The sequence below is a fragment of the Taudactylus pleione genome, unplaced genomic scaffold (genome assembly GCF_031769625.1).
Source record: "Taudactylus pleione unplaced genomic scaffold, aTauple2 ptg000216l, whole genome shotgun sequence".
NCBI classification, from domain to species: domain Eukaryota; kingdom Metazoa; phylum Chordata; class Amphibia; order Anura; family Myobatrachidae; genus Taudactylus; species Taudactylus pleione.
In genome coordinates this window covers 6,940,527-6,966,049 of record NW_028284618.1, presented here as the reverse complement: position 1 = coordinate 6,966,049, position 25,523 = coordinate 6,940,527, and the positions used below count along the sequence as shown (strand labels likewise).

The window sequence follows — 25,523 nt, the reverse complement described above, 5'->3', positions numbered from 1 at the left end:
AGCACCCCCATACGTGTCCCACATCAGTTTACCCATTTTTCTGCACTTTACACATTTTCACCCCAAAAATGATTAATTTGCTTAATTTGGCCATTATTAGCCTACTTAAGCTAATTTAAAAAAATATATATTTTGCCTAATTAGTCATTAAGGAGGGTGTCCCAGTGGTTCTGAACCAAGTCCCAACATTTTTATCTTAAAATAGGGGCTTTTCCCCAACTTTTTGCCTGCACAGGAGGTGGTGAAAAAAAGATTGCGTTAAATGCTATGGAAAATTATTCACACGAAAATGTCTTATCGTGTCTATAATGGAATTACTATCATTACTAAACAGTATATATATGTGTGTATATATATATATATATATATATATATTAAAATATATACTACTATTACTATCTAACTCAAGGATGGGCTAATTGATACCCACAATATTTGAGCATTTCTGTTTTCCTGTTGGTCTGATATTACTGATTGTAATACATTTTAATGTTCTGTTAGCATCAGTATATAGTACAATTGGCTGAGGAATACTGGGTGCAATTGAAATCATTGGTTGATTCTGTGAATCCTGGAACAGAGTCCAAACCGCAACCTGACAATAAAACAAAACATGGGAATAGGTGAGATACATTTATAATAGAAATATAAGTAAATATAATCAAGCTGTACCACATTACAATTTTTTATCTTACCCTCAACAAGATTATGGAGATTGCAATAGTTGATCCCATTATCCAACACGATATACCACGGTTCAGATACTGAGAATGCCTGTAAAATGATTTGTTATTTTTTTGTCAATAAAAACAAAAAATACATAGTGTTAATAAAAATTTATATCTCTTGTGTAAACAGGTAAATGTGTTTTACACCATGTTCTGTGGAGGGTCAACCTGAGTACAAAGGTATTTGAAAGAGGTTCCAGTTTGTTTTGTAGTTTGTTTTGCTGCTAGAAGAAATCTGCAGCATTACCAGATTCACGCTACACATTGTTGTGCTTAATGAGTGACTTTATACCAAATCCTTTGTGACAAACACCAATCCTGGTGCCTAGTACCCTATAAGCGACTTTGTATGCATCTACAATGCAACTAAGATGGTAACTATAGGGAAAAGTATGAAAGTGCAGGAATTGCTGCATATGACTGAGCACCTAAGGATAGAAGGATGTACGAGGACACATCTGTAAGTAGCGGTAATCACATTGCTCATTGCTGAACACATACAAGTTAGAACAAAGGATACATCCGAGTTCGGTTTATATGCTATAAGTCACATCACTTGACAGCTGGGAGAGATTGCAGCTGTTATTATTACATTTACTTTCCTGTATGTATATGTACCTGGTACCAAAACTGAGCACATGGTGCTGAAGCCAGTTTTGGCCGGTCCTGAGGGCTGACCAAGGGTTGAATGCATATTATTGGATTGGGTATTCTTTTTGTTCTTTGGAATTCTGCTAGAACATGGAGCTTGCAGGAAGTATTGTGCTTAGCACTAACCTAGCTGACTATAGAACATTAAGCTGGGTGCACACTATACGATGTGTGTAGCCAGCGATGGCACAACGCGATGGAACGATATATGTATTGCTCCGGCCATACACACTACACGATCCGGTGTACGATGGCGCGATGTGTTGTTCCATGCTGCATTTAGCGGCATGGCATCGTTCATTACATTGTCCCATTGGCTGTGCAACACAGCTGATAGGACGATTTGATGAACAATTGCCTTGAACCCGCGATTGGGCATACACACTATACGGTGCGCACGATATATCGTTCCGATCCGCGTCTGAGCTACAGTATATATCGTAATACAGATCGCATAGTGCATACCCAGTTTTGGTGTCGATCTTGACTATAGATTCCTTCCTACCAGACATATTAAACAATGAAACCTGAAGCTGAGTATTAATATTCATATTCAATTGAATGTTTTTGCTATTATCACTTATCTGCACCAATAAATTATATTTCACTTTTTATAAACCTGTGTCTCAGAGTTGTATTTACTGACTGACACCTGTCAATCAAAGTGCCTCACGTTACAATAGGCCCTATATATTACAATATAGACTAGTATTTGGGCATTTGGTCCTCAATGGGGTCACAATAGATATATGTGACAGACTCTTATATAACATTCATACAGTCAGTAGAACTTCTATGTCTTTGTCATTTTTGTATGTATGAATGCTGATACTTACAGACACGTGGCAAGATTGCATTGCCTCATATGGCATCAGCTTAAATGTCAGATCATCCACATAGTCGTGCATTAGGTTTCTGTGTTTTGCCACAATGTAATGCTTGTTAGCCGACTGGAGCTAGAAAAAAAAAATCTCCAATATCCCAAATTTTCTAACAACCAAAAATGACTCATATCAGTTAATGGAGCATATGTATCAAAGCTTGATGTGAGATAAAATTGTGAAATATATATCACCAACCAATCAGCACCAATCTATCATTTCTTAAACACAGCCTGCAAAATGTAAGTTAGAAGCTGATTGGTTGGTGATATATATCTCACAATTTTATCTCACATCAAGCTTTGATACATATGCCCCAATGTGTTTTAGTATGCAGCAAATGCAAAACATATGTCCTACTGATTGATAATGATATATAATGATATTTATAAGCTCTCACGAGCAGGGCCATCTACCCTCTTGTGCTTCTCCTTACTATAGTGTAATTTACTTCTTACTCACCACTAGGGCACCTAACACTTGGTTGCTTATGCTCTGTTGCTTATCTGGGTGATATGGTCGCTAATGTAGCAATATATATTATCCATGTCCTGTATTGTATTGTTCTGTAAGTCACTTGTATACAATTTGTTTTTGTACTTTGTAAGGCGTTGCGGAACACTTGTGGCGCCATATAAATAAATTATAATAATAATAATAATAATCTCAGTTACCTTTGAACATAGGGGCTAAGCCTAATTCAGCACACAAGCAGCTCTGCAATTCTATCCTCACTAATATGCAAATGCAGCATGAGGTGTCTGGCGCCCCCTGCTGTATTCGCGATCCCAGCACTGCGACCAACGGCAGGCAGAGGCATAGTATGGACTGTGAACGATCACACAGGGCTCATCCTGCACATGCAGAGACCAGGTTTGGGTACAAATCCAAATCAGGCCCATACTTAATGTATGGAAAAACTGTTAATTAGCTGTAGCAATGAGTAATAATGATATCAGTATGAGTTCTGCTGGTCAGTCATTTTAGTAGCGATGCACGTGATGTATGTCACCCATTAGGAGGGTTGTAGTGAGGTGTTTGTAGGAAGCGGCCATCTTACCTCATATAGACATCTCTCTCCACCTTCTTTTTTACAGTTCTCCACTGAGGTCCACAATTTAATTTGTGTCACTAAAGACGTGTACACATTGATACAAGAGATTCCAAAATACCTGTACAATGTAAATAAAAATATAATGATTTACCCTGATGCAGTCATGTTTACGCTGTGCAAAGTAGATAGGACCTGAGAAAATGTATCTTTATACTGTAATTGTGCACAATATAATGACATGATCTCATTAAGGGGTCTACTTATGAAGCAATGATAATCCCTTTCTCTGGATTTTTTTGGTGGATGGGTTATCATACTTTCCCCCCATTTATGAAAAGCGACACTTGCAATCCCTCTCTTTTGGGGTTACAGCATCAGCATAATCTGCTGTGGGCACTGCATTGTCTGAGTTCCCATGTGGTGGGGGAAGGGGTGGGCGTCATCCCTGAGTGCAGAAGTGCCCTGCTATGGCACTGACCAGCCTACAATCACCTCAAAAAGGCATTATGTCAGCCGGAGTGCACAGAAAAAAATGTATTATACCAGCCACATGGTCCTGCAAATGCGTTATACCAGGCCTTGTGTCCTCACAACAGCAGTACGCCGGACTGCATTCATTTCCCCAAAAACTATTACACTAGCCTGTATGCCCCACATAGAAAACATTAAAGCATTCTCATGTACCTTCAAAAGTATTATACCAACCTGCAAGCACCCACATAAAAAAGTTTTCCACCAGCCTGTATGCACCCTCAGCCTGTATGCACCCTCAGCCTGTATGCACCCTCAAAGTCATTATAGCTGCCCACATGCCCTTACTGATGCATTACACCAGCCACATGCCCATATGAGGTATTACACCAGACCGCATGCCCCCATGAGAGCATTGCGCCAAACACCACACGTTAACACAACATTGTCACACCAAGCCGTATGCAGTGAGTAAAATTAGGTTTCTTGTTTCGCAATTTCAATTAAAATAATGAACCATGCCTTCACGTTACAGACGTTTCAATTCACATACATTCTGGATCACATGGTATCTAAGTAGGCATTAAATATACTCCATAAAGGGGAGAGAGATTAAGTACTAACCCAGTGATTCCCAACCACGGTCCTCAAGGCACACTAACAGTTCTGGTTTTAGTGATATCCATGATTGTGCACAGATGGTTAAATCAAAATAGCTGAGGTACTAATTAAGACACATGTGGTCAAGTACGGCTATCCCTAAAACTTGGACTGTTATGGTGCGTACACACTGGGCGATTAAAGTGGGCGACTGAACGATAACGATATCGTTATCGTTCAGTCGTCCACTTTATCGTCCATTTTTAACACAAAAAAGATGAACGATGACGACGACGCGCGTTCCCGCGGGTCGTTCGTCATCATCGTTCATCGGGCTGACATGCAGGCCAACCTGACGATCTCGTCAGGTTGCTGCATGTCAGGGAATGGGGGAGAGAGCCCGGCGCTGAACGATATCGTTAATGATATCGTTCAGCGGCTGTGCTCAATGTCATAAACGACATTGAGCACAGCCTGCCGGGGATACACTACACGATATCGCTCAGGGAGCATATCGTCTAGTGTGTATGCACCTTTAGTGTGCCTTGAGGACCGTGGTTGGGAACCCCTGTACTAACCAATCAGCTCCTAACTGTCATTGTAAAATGACAGTTAGGCGCTGATCCAAGCTTTGCTACATCTACCACCTAGGGCCGGATTCAATTAGACGCAAAAAGCCGTAATTTGCGAAAAAGTTTCGCCTATCACCACTTTTCGGGTGTTTGACTTTTATCTCCAAATTCAATTCCAGGTCGATTTTGCGTACACGGAAACTCAATGCAGTGTAACAGGCGGAAAAGTTTCTCCAATGAATGGCAGGCGAAAAAAAGAGCAAAATCTCTGTTTTGGGGTGCAAATGTTGGGAATTGATTCAGAACCCTTTGGACACCCCCCCCCCCCCCCCCCCCCAAAGGACAAATCAGGCAAAAAAAAAAATACCTCAGAACACCCCAAAAAAGACATGTCATTTTTGGGGCAAAAATAAAAAAAGTGGCGGGACAAGGATAAAAAGCAGCGAAACAGGTCTCTTGGGGGACTGTATGGATGGTCCAGGTATTTTTAGGATGGCAGGTGCATGTGCAGCAGGTGGATTTTTTCACTTTTTTTTAAAAGTGCACTATAGAGATACAAAAATATGCTAGCACCCATTTTCAAGTACCCCAAATTTGACTGGACTATTTATTTTCACCAAAAAATACTGTTTTCTATCATTCTTCACGACTTTTACATAAAAGCATCTAGAAAGCTTTTAACACAACTTAAGGACACAAAGTACGTTTATTAGGGCTAATAGTGCACATCTGTAATGAATTCCAGTGGCAGAGCGTCTTATTTTGGGGTACAGACTGATTCCTCCAATCTATTCAGTGCTTTCCGTCTGTTATGCATTCGCCAATTTCCGTTTTAGCCTGTTCTGCAGTTGAATAGTGCGAAACGCGGGGACGCACAAGCTGCAAATTCGCGTCCCAAACAGGCGAAGGCGGCGGAAAGTACAACAGGTGAAAAGTCCGGGACTTTTCGCGGCTAATTGAATACGGGCCCTAATCTCAAAGCCAACTGAGAATCTGTAATACTATTTGAAAATTGCAGTCCACACAAACGTCATCCAGCCAACCTGAAGAGCCTGCAGCAAATCTGCAATCGGCAAGGAAGAATGGGCAAACATGGGTAAACCTTGAAGAAACTTACGCTAACAGACTTAGGGGTCTATTTACTAAGCAGTGTTAGGAGATGGAGTGAAAAGTGATAAGGAAGTGATAAGGTACCAGCCAATCAGCTCCCAACTGTCATTTTTCAAACACAGCCTGTGAGATGACAGTTGGGAGCTGATTGGCTGGCACCTCATCACTTTCTTATCACTTTTCACTCTGTCTCCTAACTGCTTAGTAAATAGACCCCTTAAAGCTGGTTTTGCAAGTATGATTACTATCCTGCAGGAATAATGAATTATGAGTTTGAAAATTTGCTTCAAGAGCCCACTGGCCCACAATAAAACCAATGGGCCTGATTCAGCAGTGTACACAATAGCGATTACGGACACAGGGCCTGATTCAGAGCCGCTCGTTCGCTCCGAGCGATGTTCGCACATCTGCGCATGCGTATCGGTCGTAATGCGCATGCGCCAACCAGTCATTGCGGTCGGAAATCGAGCGCTCGCAAAACAGCAAGTGCCTGCTAATTTGAGTGACAGGATGAGGCGTTTGTGGGTGATAACAGGGGAAGATGCTTGAAAACGGGGAGTGGTGATCCGAACGCAGGCGTGCCAAAAGGTCAAAACGGGCATTTTAAGGGTGTGCATAATTAACAAAGCAGCGTCATCGACCACGTCACTTGGTTGTTTCTTAGCCTGAACTGTTCGCATGATTGCGGTAGGAAAATCCTACCACAAGCACTGCGAGCAGTTCAGATGCCTTTCGATGTACTCGATTAATCGATTAATCAAATAAATAGTGGAGATGACGTAGGATGCGAGCGTCCAGGGGGCGTCTTTACAAAATAGCGAGCGCATGTTTCGTTCGCTCGCTCAGACATAGAGGCGTCAACAGACCGCAAAGAGCAAGCGCTCAATTTAAATAGCCGGCCCCTTTTTCTGAACGAGCGAGCGCAAATAGCGTCCGGCTCTGAATCAGGCCCACAGATCGAGTGATTGTTTGCGCATGCATATAAGCCGCACTGCACGAGCGCAGCGATCGCATTGCGATTACTGTTACACAGAGGAATCCATCGCAAAGTGAGTGACCGGCTGTCACCGTTTGGGGGTGGTCGGGAAAAACGCAGGCGTGCCTGTCCATTTGAACACCGTTTTATGGGATGGCATAAATTAGCCACTGCATACGTGGCATGAGAGCTCTCTGCGTGCGTCGAGACTTGCAGTGTTTGCGGCTGCTCTGACTTGTTGTAATTGCTGCATGACTGCCTGATGGGCGTCGATGGTACCGATGTTTATGCAGAAGAGCGACGTTGGACGGATATGAGAAGGCAGCAGCGGGCGTCTTTATGCCGGCTAAGCTTTGGCAGGCATTACCATATTTTCGCAGCTGTGTTTTGTGCAAAATCGCAGCTGCGATCACATGATCACATGCTGCTGAATCAGGTCCACTGTCTGGAACAATCTGTGCCATTTGTAATGCAGCAAAATCTGTTTTTTAGGGGTTTTGTAAACGTTTGAATACATTTGCAAGACGCTGTATGTAATACATTGGGCCTGATTCAGAGCCGTTCGCTATTTGCGGTCGTTCGTTCAAAAACAAGGGGTGGCTATTCAAATGATCCGTTCGCAAATTGTAGTTTGTTCACGCCTCTAAGTCTGAACGAGCGAGCAAAACATACGCTCGTTTATTTGTTAAAAACGCCCCCTGGCCGCTCGCATCCTACGTCATGTCCGCTATTTATTAGATTAATCGAGTACATCGACCAGCGTATGAACTGCTCGCTATTCTTGTGGTTGGTGTTTGCTACCACAAATTTGCGAGCAGTTCTGGCTATAAAATAACCCAGTGACGTGGTCAATGACGCTGCTGAATTAATTATGCACACCCATAATACGCCCGTTTTGACCTTTAAGCACGCCTGCGTTCGGATCTCCACTCCCCATTTTCAAGCACCTTCCCCTGTTACCACCCACATACGCCTCATTCTGTCACTCAAAATAGCAGGCACTCGCTATATAGCGTACAAACGAATTTTGACCGCACTGACTGGTTCGCGCATGCGTACTAAAAACCGTACGCATGCGCAGATGTGCAAACATCGCTCGGAACGAGCGTACTGCCGCTAACGAGCGGCTCTGAATGAGGGCCATTGTCCCTAGTTCAAATCTGAAGCTAAAATATAAAGCACTCTCCTCTTTTGCTGCAGTTAAGGAACCACCATGTCATTAGTAAGTATAGAAAAGCGAGTTTGTGTGCTCACTCCCTTACACAGAAAACATCCAAGACATCGCATTGTCTGAGTGTACTATAGTCTACTTACTATAGTGCATTGTGAGATGATGTAGAACTGGGACTTTGCAGCATAATTCGTAAACTAGACTTCCTAGCACATATATAGCTGTAAATAAAAGCCGTACTTACCATTCAAGCCTGCACTGGGCATGGAACGGACCCGCAATAACGGAAGATGGAAATGACAAAAGTAAGAAGAGTGATATTGATATTTCAATTTTTAAAGGCATCTTCATTTCCAGTTTAACATTCCCAATAATCCCAGTTACAGTCGGAGCTAGAAATGAAATGATCTCAGAGTCACCACAGATGTCACAAGGATAGTTGCAGTTGAATTGGATTGATTAGACAGGCGCTGTCATGTGCTTCCTGTCATTTACTCCAGCATAGTGTGGTTAGTTAGCTCTCCGCCAACCATGCAAGCATTCTGTCAATACAATCCTTGTCTTCATGTCCGCCCATCAAAGTTCGCAGTTATTTCTTTAGCGGATAGCGGATCTACTTCACTGCTCTGCCATTTTCAGTCAATAGTGTCTCTGCCAGCCTGCCCACTTCCCACTAAACCAACCCAAGTCACCGACATCAAAGACAACAACACCACTGAAGAGGAAATCTTCATAGGCCAGACCCTGCACACCCAATATGCATGGATGTCCCAATTCTACCTAAAGCTCAACATGTCCAAAACAGGGCCATCAAGAGCCGACATAGGCCCAAATACTGGGGGTGGAGGGGTGCCCAAATATGAGGGGTGTGGTCACGCCACCTCCAAAAAAGCAAGTGTGCCGCTCACTGCAAAGAGGGACATTTGCCCCATTCAGCAGCACTGCAAAGGGGAACAATGCCCCCCTCAGCAGCTGATCCGTGCCCTCATCGGGTCCCTCCATCAAGCCCGGGCACTGGTAATTAGTACATGCCCCCAGGCCCGCCAAGAGCCGTAGCAGGCCCCGGTAATAGGTGGCGTGACCTAATCGCGGGAGGCGTAGCCACGCCCCCTTGCCGAGAAAAAAAAAAAAAAAAGATTTGCAGCGCCGCGAAGCTGGGGAGGGGGGCGCTCTGAGCCCCCTCAGCCCGGCGCAAAGCCAAGGGGGGCGCGATCAGTGTGATCACTCCCCCGCACAGGCATAGGAGACTGCTCATGGCTGCTGCTCAGCAGCCATGAGCAGTCTCCAACTGCAGCTCAGCACACGCTGTGTGCTGGGCTGCTGTGAGGGGGGGGGGGAGTGGCGCCGGACCTGGGCCCCTCAGGAAGCCCGGGCCCGGGTAATCTGTACCCGCTCCCCCCCTTCTTGGCACCCCTGCATGCCCCTCTCAACACCCCTGGTCCAGAACAGATGGGTAGATGTACTAAGCCTTGGAGAGAGCTAAAATGAAAATAAATAAATTACCAATGAATTGGCTCCTGTCAGTTTGCAGTAGATGTCAAGCTATGGAACCGTTTGACCCCTCTGGGCCCCACTGCAAGTTACAAGACCTGTGTCCGGCACACCCACCACGTAACATGACTTGCGTCCTGCAATCACAAAAAATCCCTGCATCCTGCCCACCCAACACATGGAGGCCTCAGGTTTTCTTGTAGCTTACTTCCTTTCCATGTCAATTGGATGATCCTTATCTCACAGTCAGTGGCGTAAGTTCATCTCAGACGCCTGGAGGCAAGTTAAAATTTGCTGCACCTCCCCCCCCCCCCCGGTCACAGCTGCTGACACTGTAATGTAGCAATCCACATGCAGACAGGCAATAGTTAGACGAAGGTGGCAGCTGATGGTCTGACATGGAGCTCTCCACTAGTGTTTGGTGGCTTCTCAGGTGCCGGGAAGGGGTGCCATGTAATGGGCAGCCGTGACGGTACACTCTGGGCACATACGTAGTAACAGCCCTAAGTGGGGTGAATATGTTGTGGACAAGGTGCCCCTTCAGAGCTGGAGCCCGGCGGCAGGCGCCTCCATTGTCTCCCATAGTTCTGCCCCTGCTCACAGTGGTCGAAGTCTAGCTCCCTGGTATAGGAGAGCTCTTACGCTGCTCCTTATCACACTGCTGGTCCTGACAGAGGGGGGAACAATCTAGTCTTGCCAGCAGCAGCAATTAGCACAGGACGTTGGGGGCGGCCCAAGGGGTTGTCTGAACTTTGAAAATGCTGAAATCAGGAGATGTTATATTTCGAACAGGTATTATATTCCGTAGGCATAAGTTCAGTACAACAAAATGTTTTGCAGATGGGAGAATGGTAGTTGTGGGTCATTGATTTAGAGGAGACCACAATTAAATAAGTACATTATATACAGCATAGACTACTGAACAGAGAAAGGTGGTAAAGCATCAAGCTTTATTTACATTTATTAAATCATGTTGTAAAATAGCAGATGCCCAATGCAAGATAGTTGTATCACTTGTTAAGTGTTTGTAAGAACGAGCAATTTGTAATTCAAACTGGATGGAAACAGTTCATTTGTATGGTTGATGTCACCTAACTAATTTCATTTTCAGTGTTTATAAACTTATTGTTATTTCAGCTTACATGTGGTGCACATTTGCTTGTTATGCCTTCTTACCACTAGATGTCACTGTGTCAAATAAAAATGCATCAGAACACTGCTCACCTGTATGAAACGTACTGTACTGTAAATTTACTAGAGCAACTACTGGGCAAATGCCATGTGATAACAACTATCTAATGTTACTTTCCATGTAGTCCCGCTTTTTATTTGTGTAACCTGACAGTAATCCTCTTTCATTGCTGAATTCACTACAAGGCTGTGAGAGTGAGCTAAGTGATGGCACAAGCTGCATTATCATGGCCCAGCTCCACCTTCTTCACAATAAAGAGAAGCAAGATGTGGGAGGGTGACCTACTCTCCAGGGACTCTACGAATTGGGTATTATGCAAATATACCTGCCATAAAGTGATACAATGACATTTCTATTTTACTCATAAAATTATGCAATTTATGGCACTTTTATGTATTTAGGGCACACATGCCTGCTCTCCCAGAAATCGTAGGAGACTCACGATTTTTTCGGGTAACCCCCCCCCGGGAGAGTGAGCAGAATGTGAAAAATTTCCGTGGCAATCGCGGGTCCCCGTGTAGGGGGCGGGGCTTAATAAAGCAATTCTTCAAGAATCACATAATTTGGCCCCGCCCTCCAGTTAAATTTGCATCAATCGCAACAATTGACAGCAAAGGGGTGGGGCTTGATTACACCCCGCCCCCATTGTTACCCACCTGCTTCTCCTCCCCGGGCTTCTCCTGGGGAGAAGAAAAAAAAGTAGTAAATATGCCCATAAGGATCTATGTGCAATTACAGACTGATCAATCAATTTAGTTATTCAAATGAACAGCATTGAGAAATGCACAATTAGAAAGTAGACCTATAATTTGCAAGTCAAATAAGACAGTAGATGCAAGAGTAATAAAAAATACATTTGGTTTTATGTAAAAGGCAAGAAAGCAACTAAAATATACACCAAATACAAGAACATATATGTTATAGAAGTGGTTCCCAAACTGGCAACAAGACGAGCTTTCTACCATACAAGTATTACGTTTCTTGCAATAAAAATAAATAAATTGTGTTTTACTGTCTTAATGTCTCTCGGTCTGTCTACAACAATGTATTGTTTCCATCCAAGCCTACAAGCTCTTTATCTATAGTGACCTCCATTCATGCTAGTCTTCACTTGACATTACCCCATGGAGTGTTTGGGGATTGCAGTAGATGAAGTTTGCATATTCTTCATTATAACTTTTGGGAGATTTCCCTTTAATCCTCCTTGTGAAACATCTGTTCCTTAACTGGTCAGTTTCACTTGTTGTTTCACCTTCTGGTACGCTTCCAGCTTCAGGTTTGTCTGGCACTACAACCAGTGGCGTAACTAGGGCAGGGCGAGCGGGGTGCGTGCCACGGTCCGGCCCGCCCTAGTTAGCCACCAGTGTAGCGCCGACCGCAGTGAGTGCGCTACACATTTACACAGGACCGGCGCTAGGCTTCCAGCGCCGGTCCTGTGCTGCACAACTTGCTCAATAGCGCTAGGAGGCGGGCTCAGGCTGTGCATAACACACGCATCGCCGGCAGTGCTGGCGGCAATGCATGTGTTAAACAGCAGCCAATAAGAGTCAGATAGACTCTCATTGACTGCTGAAGCACCCACTGCAAGAGCCGGGCTTCCGTCCGGCTCCTGCAATGGGTAATGGGACAGACGTCATGACATCATGACGTCTCTCCCATAATTCTGAGCGCGCCAGCCCGGGAGGACTGGCAGGCGGGGGCGGGAGCGGTGTCGCGGTCCGGAGCAGCAGCGTGGATTCAGGTAAGTATATTTTTATATATATATTTTTTAAACCTGTCTGCACTACTGGGGGCAAAACGGGGGAGGGGGGTGGCTACTACTGGGGGGACCTCTACTGGGGGTGGGGGCACAAAGGGGCAGGGGTGGCTACTACTGGGGGAACCATTATTGGGAGGACCTCTACTGGGGGGGCTACTACTGGGGGCACTTAATCGGGAGGGGGAACCTCTACTGGGGACTACTACTTGGGGGGGGGGACTACCACTGGGGGCATTATAAAAGGGGCCTACTACTAGAGGCATTGCACTGGGGGGACCACTACTGGGGGCAATAATAGGAAGGGCCACTACAGGGGGCACTGGATAGGTGGGATCACTACTGGGTGCCTGCATAAGGGGGACCACTACTGGGAAAACTGCATGGGGGGGACTACTGCTGGGGGCACTATATAAAGGGCACTGCATGGGGGGGACTACTACTGGGGGCACTATATAAAGGGCACTGCATAAGGGGATACCGCTAGTGGGCGCACTGCATTGTGGGGACTGCTACTGGGGGCACTGCATAAGGGGGAACACTACATGGTGCACTGCATTTGGGGGGCCACTACTGGGGGTACTGAGTAAGGGGAACTAATTGGGGGCTGTATAAGAGGGACCACTACTGGGGATACTGTATAAGGGGCACTACTATGGGCCTGCATAAGAGGGACCACAACTGCATACTGGGGGTACTGTATAAGGGGTACTACTGGGGTTAAGGTGCATATGGATAGGAATGTTCAGCGTGAAAATAAAGGGGTGTGTCATGTAGACACACCCCATTTTTAAGTGACCACGCCCATTGGAGCCCAGGGCAAATTTGAAAAGGGAGCCCCCCCGCGCACATCAGGGGGGGGCTCCCTTTTCAAATTTGCCCTGGGCTCCAAATACCCTAGTTACACCACTGACTACAACCTTATGTGGTGTTACGATATCCTGATTGTGTTCAGCTAGAGTAGTTTCATTAAACACAATGCCCCCTGGGTAATCTCTTTGTCTTGACTCCCTATGACACTGCTTTGCTGACCTGTTGGACTTACGAGTCATGATTACACAACTTCTTTTGGTGTCAAGAATGTGTTGGTGTTGGTACCGTGTTACTGCAGCAGTAACAGTCCATCTTTGATTATACACAATGCACCGACCCTTTGGAACCAAGACTCTGATCCTCTTTTATCAAAAACACTTATGGCAATTAGGTTGGTTCTTGAGTCAGGCACAAATAGTACATTTTCCACACCAGTGACAACTTCCTTGCCTCTCGCTCTTCAGCATAATGCAATTGTCCCAACTTGAGTAGCATACACTTTGCCTCCTGTAACTCGGATTATGGTTGACTTGCACAACTTTAATGACTTATACCAATTGTCATTGCAGCTGAAATGCTTGAGGCTACAGAGTCCATGCACCAGCAGTCCCTATGATGGCTGTCAGCTTCATTCAAGGCTGCCTGATTCCTGCTTTAATATTATTATTATACTTTATTTATATAGTTCCACAAGGGTTCTGCGGTGCCTTACAATGTACATAAACATATGAGCACACAGGAAAACAGTTATTAACAGTACAAAACAATGCAGGACAAGGACATGGATTATAAACATTGCAGCATTAGCAATCACAACACTTAAAGCAGCAAGGTGTCAGCAACCAAGTGTTAAGTGTCGTTGTGGGGAGATAGGAGTAAATGATAGTATGAGTAAGGGAAGGAGAAACATGTGAGGGAAGAGGGCCCTGCTTATGAGAGCTTACATTCTAAAGGGAAGGGGAAGACAGACAGGGGTGACACAGAGGGAAGAGACAGTGAAGGAGCATGGAGCAGTGGGTTAGGGTGAGAACTGGAATGCTTTGATGAAGAAGTGGGTCTTGAGAGCCCCTTTGAAGATCAGTAGAGAGGTGGAGAGTTTGATAGAAAGAGGGAGAGAATTCCAAAGGTGGGGAGCAGCACAGGCAAAATCTTGAAGACAGGAGTGGGAGGAAGTAATCAGTTGGCTGGAGAGGCAACATGTATTTGTGGAGCAAAGTGGGCGGTCAGGAGTGTGAAAAAAGTTAAGGTCAGAGATGTAAATGGGAGAGGATTTGGTGAGAGCTTTGTAAGTGAGTGTGAGAAGTTTGAATTCAGTTCTGCAGGGGAAGAGGAGTTAGTGCTAGTGTAGGGCTTGTAGGAGAGGGAATGCAGATATAGTGCATTTGGAGAGAAAGATAAGTTGAGCAGCAGCATTGAGGACAGATTTAAGTGGAGAACGATGGGCGTCAGGGAGGCCAGAAAGTAGAAGGTTACAGTAGTCCAATCTCGAGTGAGGATGAGGGTCTTAGTTACCTTTGGGGTGAGAAAGAGTTTGATCGTGGAGATATTTCTGAGAAGGAGATGGCAGTACTGCAAAAGGTACTGGATATGTGGTTTGAAGGAGAGGGAGGAATCACGGATAACTCCAAAACAGTGCACTTGTAAGCTAGAGGAGATGGTTGTGCCATAAATAGATAATGAAATTGTGGGAAGGAAGGTTATGTGAGAGGGAAGATAATAAGCTCAATTTTAGATATGTTGAGTTTAAGAAAGCACTGGGGTGTCCAGGAAGAGAGAGCAGAGAGACAGCTGGAGGTACGTGAGGAGAGATGGGGAGAGCTCAGGGAAGGAGAGGTACAGTAGATATGAGTATCCTCAGCATAGAAATAATATTGGGGGGACGTGGTCTAGCAACCGACTGAGGCAGACATGTGAGCTGGAGCTCCTGTTCTATTTCATAAATTGCCCCATCTTCCCGCCACCTGGGAACTCCTTCTTGATTCCCCCACTCTCTCTGGGCCAGTTCACTCCAGGCAGTAAGGACCACGGAGCCGGGTGTGTCTCCTACATCCCAAGGGTTGCCACCTACTGACCTGCTGGAAGCCGTGGGCTAGATTTTCACCGGGATCTGGGACCATCGCTCACCACAAGTGGAGCCTGTGGCTGTTTGTTCCCCTCCCTCTACTGCCTATCTGGGGCCCGCTAGTGCTCCCATCTGTGGAGGAGGCTCAGGCACTGCACAGCTTACCTTCCGATCCAGACTGGTGGGCTTCTGAGGATTCTTCTTCTCCCATGAGTGGCACCTGGTGGTGCTGATTGAGAGACAGAGAGGCTGAATTGTGAGTGATCCCCACCGGACTTTCTCTTTCTCCCACTCTCCACTGCTGTGCTTACCTTGGATAAAGAGGCCTGATCATATATATGCCACCACTGTAGTGGTGAATTTCTGGGATCAGTCAGTGCTGACTCCAGTGAGTACTCCTGTTTTCTGTCCATGCCCCCCCCCCCCCCCTCATCCCTGGTAGGCAGATCTCACTTTGAGTTTCCTGCACATAGTGCCCAAATACATATTATTTCCAGGGGGCAGGTTAAGTTTTCTTCAGTTATATTTAATGCTGGGCCCCGTATATTCCTGGTAATATATATTTTGTCTTTCACTATATGATAGGAGCCTGGGTTTATGGACCATGTAAACTTACTTTTGAGGCTAGAGCTCCCTCCTGTGGCCAATGCTGTATAAACAGCATTTATTACTATTTCTGTCTGTCAATTACTTATACATTTTTCTGTTTTCCTCTATTGCTTGCTGTTCCCTTGGTTGGCTTATATAGGCGGTAGTTTCTGCTCCTTTCCTATGTATGCTCGCCCCTAGGTATTTATATTTATATCTCTACCTATTGAATATTCCCACCATGGTCTCTTGAACAACCCTGCCTCGCCCTACAATGCTGTTTGCTCCTATGCTCTGATGTTGGGCAGGAATATGACTGCTTAGGCCATCTTTTCTGGGGAATGTGTCCAGTGACGGTGCTTGCAATTCTGACTACACCTACAGCCTAAACCTCACTATGGCCCTCATTCAGAGGCGGTCGCAAGAAGCAAGCGCTCGCTCTGAATGAGGGCGGGCGCTTGACTTTTCAAGTGCAGCCTCCTGGTCGCTAGCTAAGCTGTGGGTTACCACCCACAGCTTTAGTGACTGACCAGGTTGATGGTCACGATGGTCAAGACCATCGCGACCATCGGGGCTTGCGACGAGACCCTCGGCAACCACAAACCCCAGGGAGCTTCCTGCTCTGATCAAGCAGGAAGCTCCCCACTAACATCACTGCTGATGTAAGTGCGGCCGCCCACAAAACGGCAGGCGTTCCTTAAAAAACGCCTCAGTTTGTGAAACCACCCCCCCGCCACGCCTACAAAATGGGTCGAGCTGTTGATCAACATCGACAGCCGCCCCTTTTGTAGTGAGCGTCGGAGCGAGAGAATTTCTCTCTCGCTCCGGGGCTTACGCACACGCAGTGCGGCCACTGCGCGTGTGCGGGGCCTAAACATTGACCCGGTTGCGAGCGCTCAGCACTTGCGACCGGGTCTGAATGAGGTCCAATATGTACTTAGTTATCTATTTATGCTGGTGGCTTTGATATAATCCTTATTTTCTATGGGCAAGGACAAGAGAGGCTCCTCTAAGATGGACACTCCCAAACCGCAGAGCTCTTCTCTTCACTCTGATCTACATCATTTTTTATGGACTTCTATGTCTTCTTCAGCCACTACAGAAGCCTCATCTCAACCTCCCTCACCAGGTGCTCCTCCTTCACCAAGTCCTTCTCAAATGGGAGTCTCTACCAGCACGGTACTAATGGAGACCCCTAACCTCTGTAAAGAAGTGGCAGGTCTCCAAGCAGATATCTCCCACTTGACATCCAGATTGGTGACTCTGGAAGAGGGTAGGGAAGCCATGGTTGAGATTTCCAAAGTTTACAGGATACTGTTCATGCACAAGCTAAAGGTTTGGTCTTTCTGCAACATAAAGTAGATGACTTGGATAACAGAGGGTGCCGAAACAACCTTCGGGTTCGAGGTATCCCTGAGGATATTCCGACACAGGGCCTGATAGACGTGTTGACTAAGCTCTTCAATTAAATACTGGTACAGCGATCCTATTGCACTTATTACTTTTGACAGGGCACACACAGCTTTAAAGCCTCATGGAGACTCCACCGATAAACCAAGAGATGTCATCTGCAGGTTACACTATTACAACTAGAAGGAAGATTTGGAATAATGGCCACCGTGTCCTGATTTTTCAAGATCTTTCTTGGCACACCCTTCAGCAACAGCGATTATTACGACCTCTGACCGAAGCTTTACATTCCAATAGCAGGAAATATAAATGGCTTTTCCCCTTTGGACTTCAATCTCATAATGGCAAATCTACTATGTTCCGGGACCCATCTGATCTTGATACCTTCTGCTCTGTGCTGGACTAGTCCACACCTGTGTTACCAGATTGGGATGTAACCTATACTTGTTCCCCAGCCTCCAAGAGACTCTCCTCGGGATGGGGCATTTCAACTGGTTAGAAGTTCCAGACGCCAACACAAGCACAGGCAATACGTACTATGAAGCCGTTCAAGGTTCTATGCTATATATTTGTTTAACTCGTACAGATATTGCACTGAGAGATTTACTCTTCATAGGCCCTTCGTTTGACCTAAGTAATCTGTTAACCTTATTAGATACTTTCCGTAAGGTTCCAGACTATTTCTGATTGAGTCACAGTATTGAATATTGAATATTTTGTATTGATATTTTCCTTGATAACTAATTCTATTGTTATTAGGTTATTTAGGTTCTGTTCTACTTAGCATTGACACATGTTTCTTGTCTCAGCTCAAAAGATATTTATATTTTGTGATATTTTGACGAGAATTGTTTATTCTTTGTTGCTTGTTTCTGTCACTGGCACTGACTGCCCAGTGCCCCTATACTGCTGATATTTTTCCTAATAGTGGGAAGATATTTTCTTTCCATGTTTATTAGGAGCGGTATTCAAGTTGTTGTTTTTTTCTTCTTAATTGCTAATGTTTTAACTGTATGTTGTTCTTTTCTTTTCTTTTTTTCTCCATTCCTCCATTGGTTCTTCTCTGTTTCTTGTCCCTTAGATCCTCTTCCTTTCACCCCTCCACCGGGACTCAATAGACCTGACCAAATCTTGGACACTATTGTCTGTATATGCTTCTCTCTGGTCTTAGATTTCTGTGTGATCACTCCCCTTAATTTGCCTCAATGACTTTTAAATTAGTTTCCATAAACTCCAAAGGCTTGAATATTCCAGAAAAGCGGTCTAGACTTCTCAGGGAGCTCCGAGCATACAAGGCGGATGTGGCCTTTATTCAGGAGACTCACTTTAAAGAAGGCAAGTCTCTGCCGCTTTGCAATCGTGACTATCCCCACTCCTACTTCAGTAACAATAGTTTGGGTAAGATTTTGGGGGTGGCTATTATTTTTGCTCGTAATCTTCCTCTCTTTGACGTTGATATACATATTCTCAGTAAAGGTAGTGGCCTATTACTTAACTGTAAGATTCATGAACAGGCTTTCACATTTGTCAATATTTACGCCCCAAACTTACACCAACCTGCCTTCTTGGAACGGTTGCTTGAACAGGTTCATGCTCTTAAAACTTTGTTATTAATGGTGTGGGGAGAACTTAATTGGTTACTTCACCCTTTAGTGGACATACAGTATTCTCTACATTTTCTAACCGCCCTGATAGACAGCAACGTAAGGTACGACATTTATTTCATGACCATCATCTAGTTGACACAGAGGCTACATCACCCCGCGGACCGTGACTACTCTTTTTACTCCCATCCACACAATGTCTACTCCCGCATAGCTTACTTATTTCTGGAACACAAGTACTTGCATATGATTCATGATGCAAGGATTGATTCACTTACATGGTCTGATCACACTCCTGTTTCCCAAAATCAATTGCAATGAACCTTACTGTTAATACCTCGGTTCTTTCTGGTCTTCAACAAGCATTTTCCTTTAAATGGCATCCCGCGCATTTAAAATATTTAGGATTGCTCCTTCCTAGAGACCTTTCTAGGGTACATTCACTTAATTTTGTTCCTATACTTATGAAAATCAGGCAGGAGCTTACTTCGTGGACATGTAAAGGTATCTTGTGGATTGGGAGGATTAATGTAATAAAAATTAGTATTCTGCCTTAGGTACTCTCTCTTTGCCAGTGCTGATTCCTCACTGGTGGTTTACAGATCTTTATCAGGTAGTGAAAAACTTTGTGTGGGGAGGGAGAATTCCTTGGTCTAAACATGACGTTCTATTCAGACGATGACACTTTCTTGGACTTCAGCTCCCACACTTCTGTACTTAATATACCGCAGTTATGCTTAGTAGAATTCTTGATTGGTCCAGGCTACTGTAAGTTCAGTTAAACAGTGGGTGACTATTGAGGGCTACTTTTTACAATCACCCCTGACTGCTGTACCCTGGTTGTCCCGCTTACCTACCATTATACATCTGACCATAGGACCTACATTGGCAGCTTGGAAACAACTTAGGAGCTTAGACTATATTTCCTTGGTTCAGTCCCCTCTAACTCCATCATTTGACAACCCAGCATTTCCCCTGGGGTTTCTAAATTGGCTTTCAAATGTTGGTCCCAGGCAGTAATATCTAGGATTGGTCAGTTTTTGGTTGCTTCCAGAGTACGGTCTTTTCAAGATATTCAAGCACAATGACAGTTACCCAACAACGAGATCTGGCGATACCTCCAGGTTAAACATTTTCTCCAATCACAGGATCTTCTCTGTTCAGGGACTCGTAGTCTCTTGCCCTTTGAACAATAAGTACAGTCTTCAACCTCTCCCACCAAAGTTGTATCCACTTTATATACACTACTGATTGAAAATCACTTTTCTACATTGCCAAAATTTACTAAAAAATGTGAGGTAGAGGTTGGTACTGAAATTAGCGATACCCAATGGTCATCTATTTTTGAGAAATCTTGGAGTAGCTCTACCAACGTACTAACTATTGAGACTCATTTTAAAGCAATTTCTCGTTGGTACCATTGTCCATCTGTCTTGTCTAGAATGTACCAGGGGGTGTTGGCGTGCTGCTGGAAATGTGGCACAGATCTGGACACTCCCCTCCATCTTTGGTGGTCTTGTCCAGCAGTTGTTTGGGACGGGGTGGTTTCAGTCACTCAGGAAATTATGGGCCCGGATAAGATGGGCCCGAATTTTGGCTCTTGCTTACCATTGCTTACCATGCCCTTATCTGTATATAAAAATTCCCTTTTGAAATATCTTAATAGTGCTACCAAGGCTGTAGTTCCCGTGTGATGGAAATCTACCTCCTCAACTATCATAGATTGGTTCCAAAGGATTGAACTGTATCGTTCAATGGATGATATTATAATGTCTTCTGCTGATAAGTTTTAGTACTACCTGAAGGTATGTTTTCCTGGCCAGAATTTTGCGAGTCTCCTAGCTACAAATCCTTGATAGGAGCCTTACAAATATAATTGTAATTACAATTACCATTCTCCCTTAGTAATCTTTTATCTAGTTTTTTTTTTGGTCATTGGGTCTCCGGTGGATACCCTTTTCCCTTCTCTCTCTTCCCTCCTCCTATATTGCTTTCTCTCTTTCTCTATCACTTTATTTTTCTTTTCTTATATTGGGTGATTATTTTTTTCATCATAGACTGTTTAAACTATGCAAGGTTATACTATTTATGTTTGGCAGTTTTCCTGACTAATATTTTTATTCTTTGTTGTTGTTGATGTCACTGTGCCAATGTTTGTTTTTGGATTTTCTTAAGCCATATATATATTGTACTGTTTTGGCTATTTTGTTTTGTTTATTGCCATGGTTGATGACTATTATGTCATGATGCTGTATTTGTTTATAAACTAAAATCTCAATAAATTTTACTTGCAAAAAAAAGAAATAATATTGGAGGCCAAAAGAGCAGAGAAAAGGGAGAAAGGGAGAGGTCCAAGAACAGAAACTTGGGGAACACCAACTGGTAGTGGAAGTGTGGGGAAGTAGAGTCATGAATGGAGATGAAGAAAGAACAGTCAGAGAGATAGGAGGACAGCCAGGAGATGGCAGTATCATGTAGGCTGAGCGAGTGAAGGATTTGCAGAAGGAGACCGTGATCCACAGTGACAAAAGCAGCAGAGAGATCCAGGATAATAAGCAGAGAATAGTGACCCTTGGATTTGGCAGCAAGGAGGTCATTGCTGACTTTCATGAGGGCAGTTTTTGTGGAGTGGAGAGGAAAAAAAACAGACTAAAATGGGTCAAGCAGGGAGTAAGGGGAGAGAAAGGCAGTAAGGCAGTTGTAGACAATCCGCTCAAGGAGTTTGGAGACAAAAGTGAGAAGAGAAATGGGTTGGTAGTTAGAGACAGTGTTAGGATCAAGGATATTTTTTTTTAAGAATGGAGGAGATTTCACACTTAAGTAATGAGATGCCTTATGTCCCAACTTGTGACTCTTGAAACATCTGAGTTAAACATTTTGAGCTTTAAACTCTTAGACAACAGAATATAATTCTAAGTATTTGTTTCTGTAGGTATGTGCTGTTGAAACTGCAATCAATTAGCACATACAGTCTGTTAGCTTCTAGTAATCGACTCTAATGCTATTACTATTAAGAAGTCGTACTCCTGCGTAAGGTTTTGCAGCATTGCCACAGCAACCTCTTCATCATCAACTGTGATACCAACTAAAATCAAGCGCTGAGAAATTAATAACATTCTGTCTATGCACTAGTTCATTCTTACAAACACTAATCTTTGTTGTACACAATGTGCACCTCAGGTTAATTCTCATTAAGCCTTTATCTTCGCAAGCCATTTGCAGAGTTACCCACATATCATATGCTGAAGCTTTCCCGTGGACTATAGAATAAACATTTGATTCCACTGCAGGACCAATTGTCCCCATAGCTCTGTCCACATCTTCAAGATTTGTATTGTCACCGGTATTACTAGTGACCTTGCACAACTTCTCCTGCTTCAACTGCATCTCCATGGCAAACTTCCATGTAGTGTAGTTTTCAGCACCTGCCTTCTTTTCAAAACTCATGCTGCTCCCTGTACTGTACTTACTCAGATCCTCTTATTCCATGTTGTCTGCAAGTCTTTCTGATCTTGGTATCGGCGTGTTCAACACCAAGGGTATCTGGACTTTTTGGCAGTCAAATTCATGCACATGATACCTGATTCCACTTGTGTTAACTTGGTAATTAGAGAGATGTTTAGTCTGGGGTGATGGTATCTGCTAGCATATGGTTACTGGGCCCATAACCTAATAGCAGTAGTCCTCCAGACACTAATTAAACCAGGGTATAATATGCTTAGCCAAGATGCATGTGGTGTTTAGTATGTAATGTAGTTGTAGGTGCTTTATCCACATGTGATTAAGCTTAACCAGTTCTTAGGACAAGTGGGTGTAACAGCGGTATGCAGACTACATATATATATACTGTATATATACAGTACAAGCCAAAAGTTTGGACACACCTTCTCATTCAATGGTTTTTGTTTATTTAAATTATTTTCAACATAATAGATTAATACCGAAGACATCAAAACTATAAAAGAACACATATGGAATTATGTTGTAAACAATAAAGTGTTAAACAAATCAAAATATGTTTTATATTTTAGATTCCTCTAAGTAGCCCCCTTTTGCTTGGATGACAGATTTGTACACTCTTGGCATTCTCTCAATCAGCTTCATGAGGTAGTCTCCTGGAATGGATTTCCAACAGTCTTGAAGGAGTTCCCAGAGGTGCTGAGCACTTGTTGGCTGCTTTTCCTTCACTCTGCGGTCCAACTCATCCCAAACCAGCTCAATTGGGTTAAGGTCGGGTGATTGTGGAGGCCAGGTCATCTGACGCAGCACTCCATCACTTTCCTTCTTGGTCAAGTAGCCCTTACATAGCCTGTGTTTGGGGTCATTGTCTTGTTGAAAAACAAATGATGATCCCAGTAAGCGCAAACCAGATGGGATGGCATGGCGCTGCAGAATGCTGTGGTAACCATGCTGGTTAAGTGTGCCTTGAATTTTGAATAAATCACCAACAGTGTCACCAGCAAAGCACCCCCACACCATCACACCTCCTCCTCCATGCTTCACAGTGGGAATACACGTTACCTGTTATTCCATTGAAATCTCTTAGTGCCGTTTTTTCTTGGATCTGTTATTTCTAATATATTTGTGCACCGGAGGAAGTTGAAACTTTTTTGGGTCTGAGTGCCTGCAGATTGTGGATGTATATAGATAGATAGATAGATAGATAGATAGATAGATAGATAGATAGATAGATAGATAGATAGATAGATAGATATTGTGGCAGTATCACCAGAGATGGTGCTGGTGAGCAGCAAATTTTGTGTGGGGCAGGAGAGATCCGCCCACACAGGGTAGAAATTTTAAGCTTTGCCACACCTAGCTGTAGTGAGAGAGTCAGTCTGTTAGACTCTACAGTCAGGACATGCTGGGACCTGTGTGTCCAGTCCAGGTGGGACTACAGCTGGAAGCAGATTGTGAGGCTGCAAGCAGGCCAGGAGCCTGAATGTGAGCAGGCCGGAGCCTGTGAGAATGCCTGTCAGAGACAGGACACGGACTTTCACGCTGAGAGACTGTGTTTGCAGATTAGCTGTACAATTATAGTTAGGGCGAAGAAGTAAGATAGTTGCCCTTAAAAGGGGCTAGGCTGTTTATTATTTTCTTTTCATTTTTGATTTTGCTGACAAGTAAAGTACCATTCAATTTATTTAACTGAAAGCTGTGTTGGATCCTGATTGAGCACCTTAAACACTGCACCACTGACACCCATCTACCAGCTAATTACCCCAAGTCATTAAAATATGGTGGAGAATGCGGGCAGAAAGGTCTACGCTAGACAGATCTGCAAAGAAAAGGTGGAATACAGCAGCTAACAGATGTGTACAGCGACTGCGACTGCATAGTGTACTCAACAGTGCAATGCTCAATAGACTGGTGAGTGAAGATAAGTCATTATGGAGTATTGTTTATCTGCAAATTGCCTGCAGTTTATGGAAAACCATTATGACACACGCATATTTTTGGTTAATTGCCAGCTCTGAAATATATATTGTGTCTGTGAAGAGAAATGTGCACACGTGTTGAAATTCCTGCAGGAAAAGGCAAAGCATTTGGATTTTTTGCAGCATTGGAAGAGTTAAAAGAAATTGTGCGGTTTATTCAGCTGAAATGCTCAAGCTCGTTAAGTCAGGTGTGGCTAATCAAGTGTGGTGTGGAGCAGAGATTTCTCTTGAAAGGCTGTTGAGACTGCTTGATACATGCTGGTAATTGTAGTGTCACATGAAGAAAGATGTTTTGCTGTGTTGAAAATACTTTTGAAGGCAAAGGCCCGTATTCAATTTGAAGCGAAAAGTCCAGACTTTTCACCTGCTGGACTTTTCGCCTCCTTCGCCTATTTTCCAGGCGGAAAAGTATCGCGCGCGCGCCTGCTATTCCCCGTATTAAACTGCAAAGTACACAAAATCGGGAACCGGCGAAACTTTGATCGGCGAAGAAAAATGGGAATTTTTGGGAAATAATTGTAGGACCCCCCCCTAAAGATGTCCAGACCTGGGGGATCACTATGGGTATCCCCGTTTTTGCTTGCAGAAGAAAGTCCGGTTTTAAAATATTCGCGGCAGGTGCATAAATGCGGCTTGGAAGAAGGTGATGCAGAAAAGCATTTAGAATGTTTTTTTTGGGAAAAATAACTATGCCCATCAAATTTGGGGTACTTGAAAATGGGTGCAAGCATATTTTTAAGTCCCATAAATGATTTTTAAAAATTCTGCAAAAATGCACCTGCCGCTACTATCGCAATGAAGAAAACACCTGCCGCATATAAGGGAACCCCTCTGGACTCCATTCCGCTAATTTAGAAGTGTGTTCCCTATTTTATTTTATTTTTACCCCAAAATTGAACACATTTTTGTGGGGTGTCCCTATTTTTTGAAAAAACTTTTTTTGACACAGATCGTT

At 44.0% G+C, this 25,523-nt stretch overlaps 1 protein-coding gene across 1 annotated transcript; it reads right to left on the bottom strand.

Annotated features, from left to right (window-relative positions):
• Positions 1 to 446: 446 nt before the first annotated feature.
• On the bottom strand, positions 447 to 22,577 carry LOC148517477 (uncharacterized). The gene is made up of 7 exons (XM_088478639.1): positions 22,359 to 22,577; positions 15,694 to 15,757; positions 8,459 to 8,606; positions 3,321 to 3,432; positions 2,216 to 2,335; positions 696 to 774; positions 447 to 595 (listed from the first exon to the last, which is right to left on the bottom strand). The coding sequence occupies exons 1-7, from the start codon at positions 22,575 to 22,577 to the stop codon at positions 504 to 506; spliced, it is 834 nt and encodes a 277-aa protein (XP_088334765.1). The 3' UTR covers positions 447 to 503.
• Between the last annotated feature and the right edge of the window lie 2,946 nt (positions 22,578 to 25,523).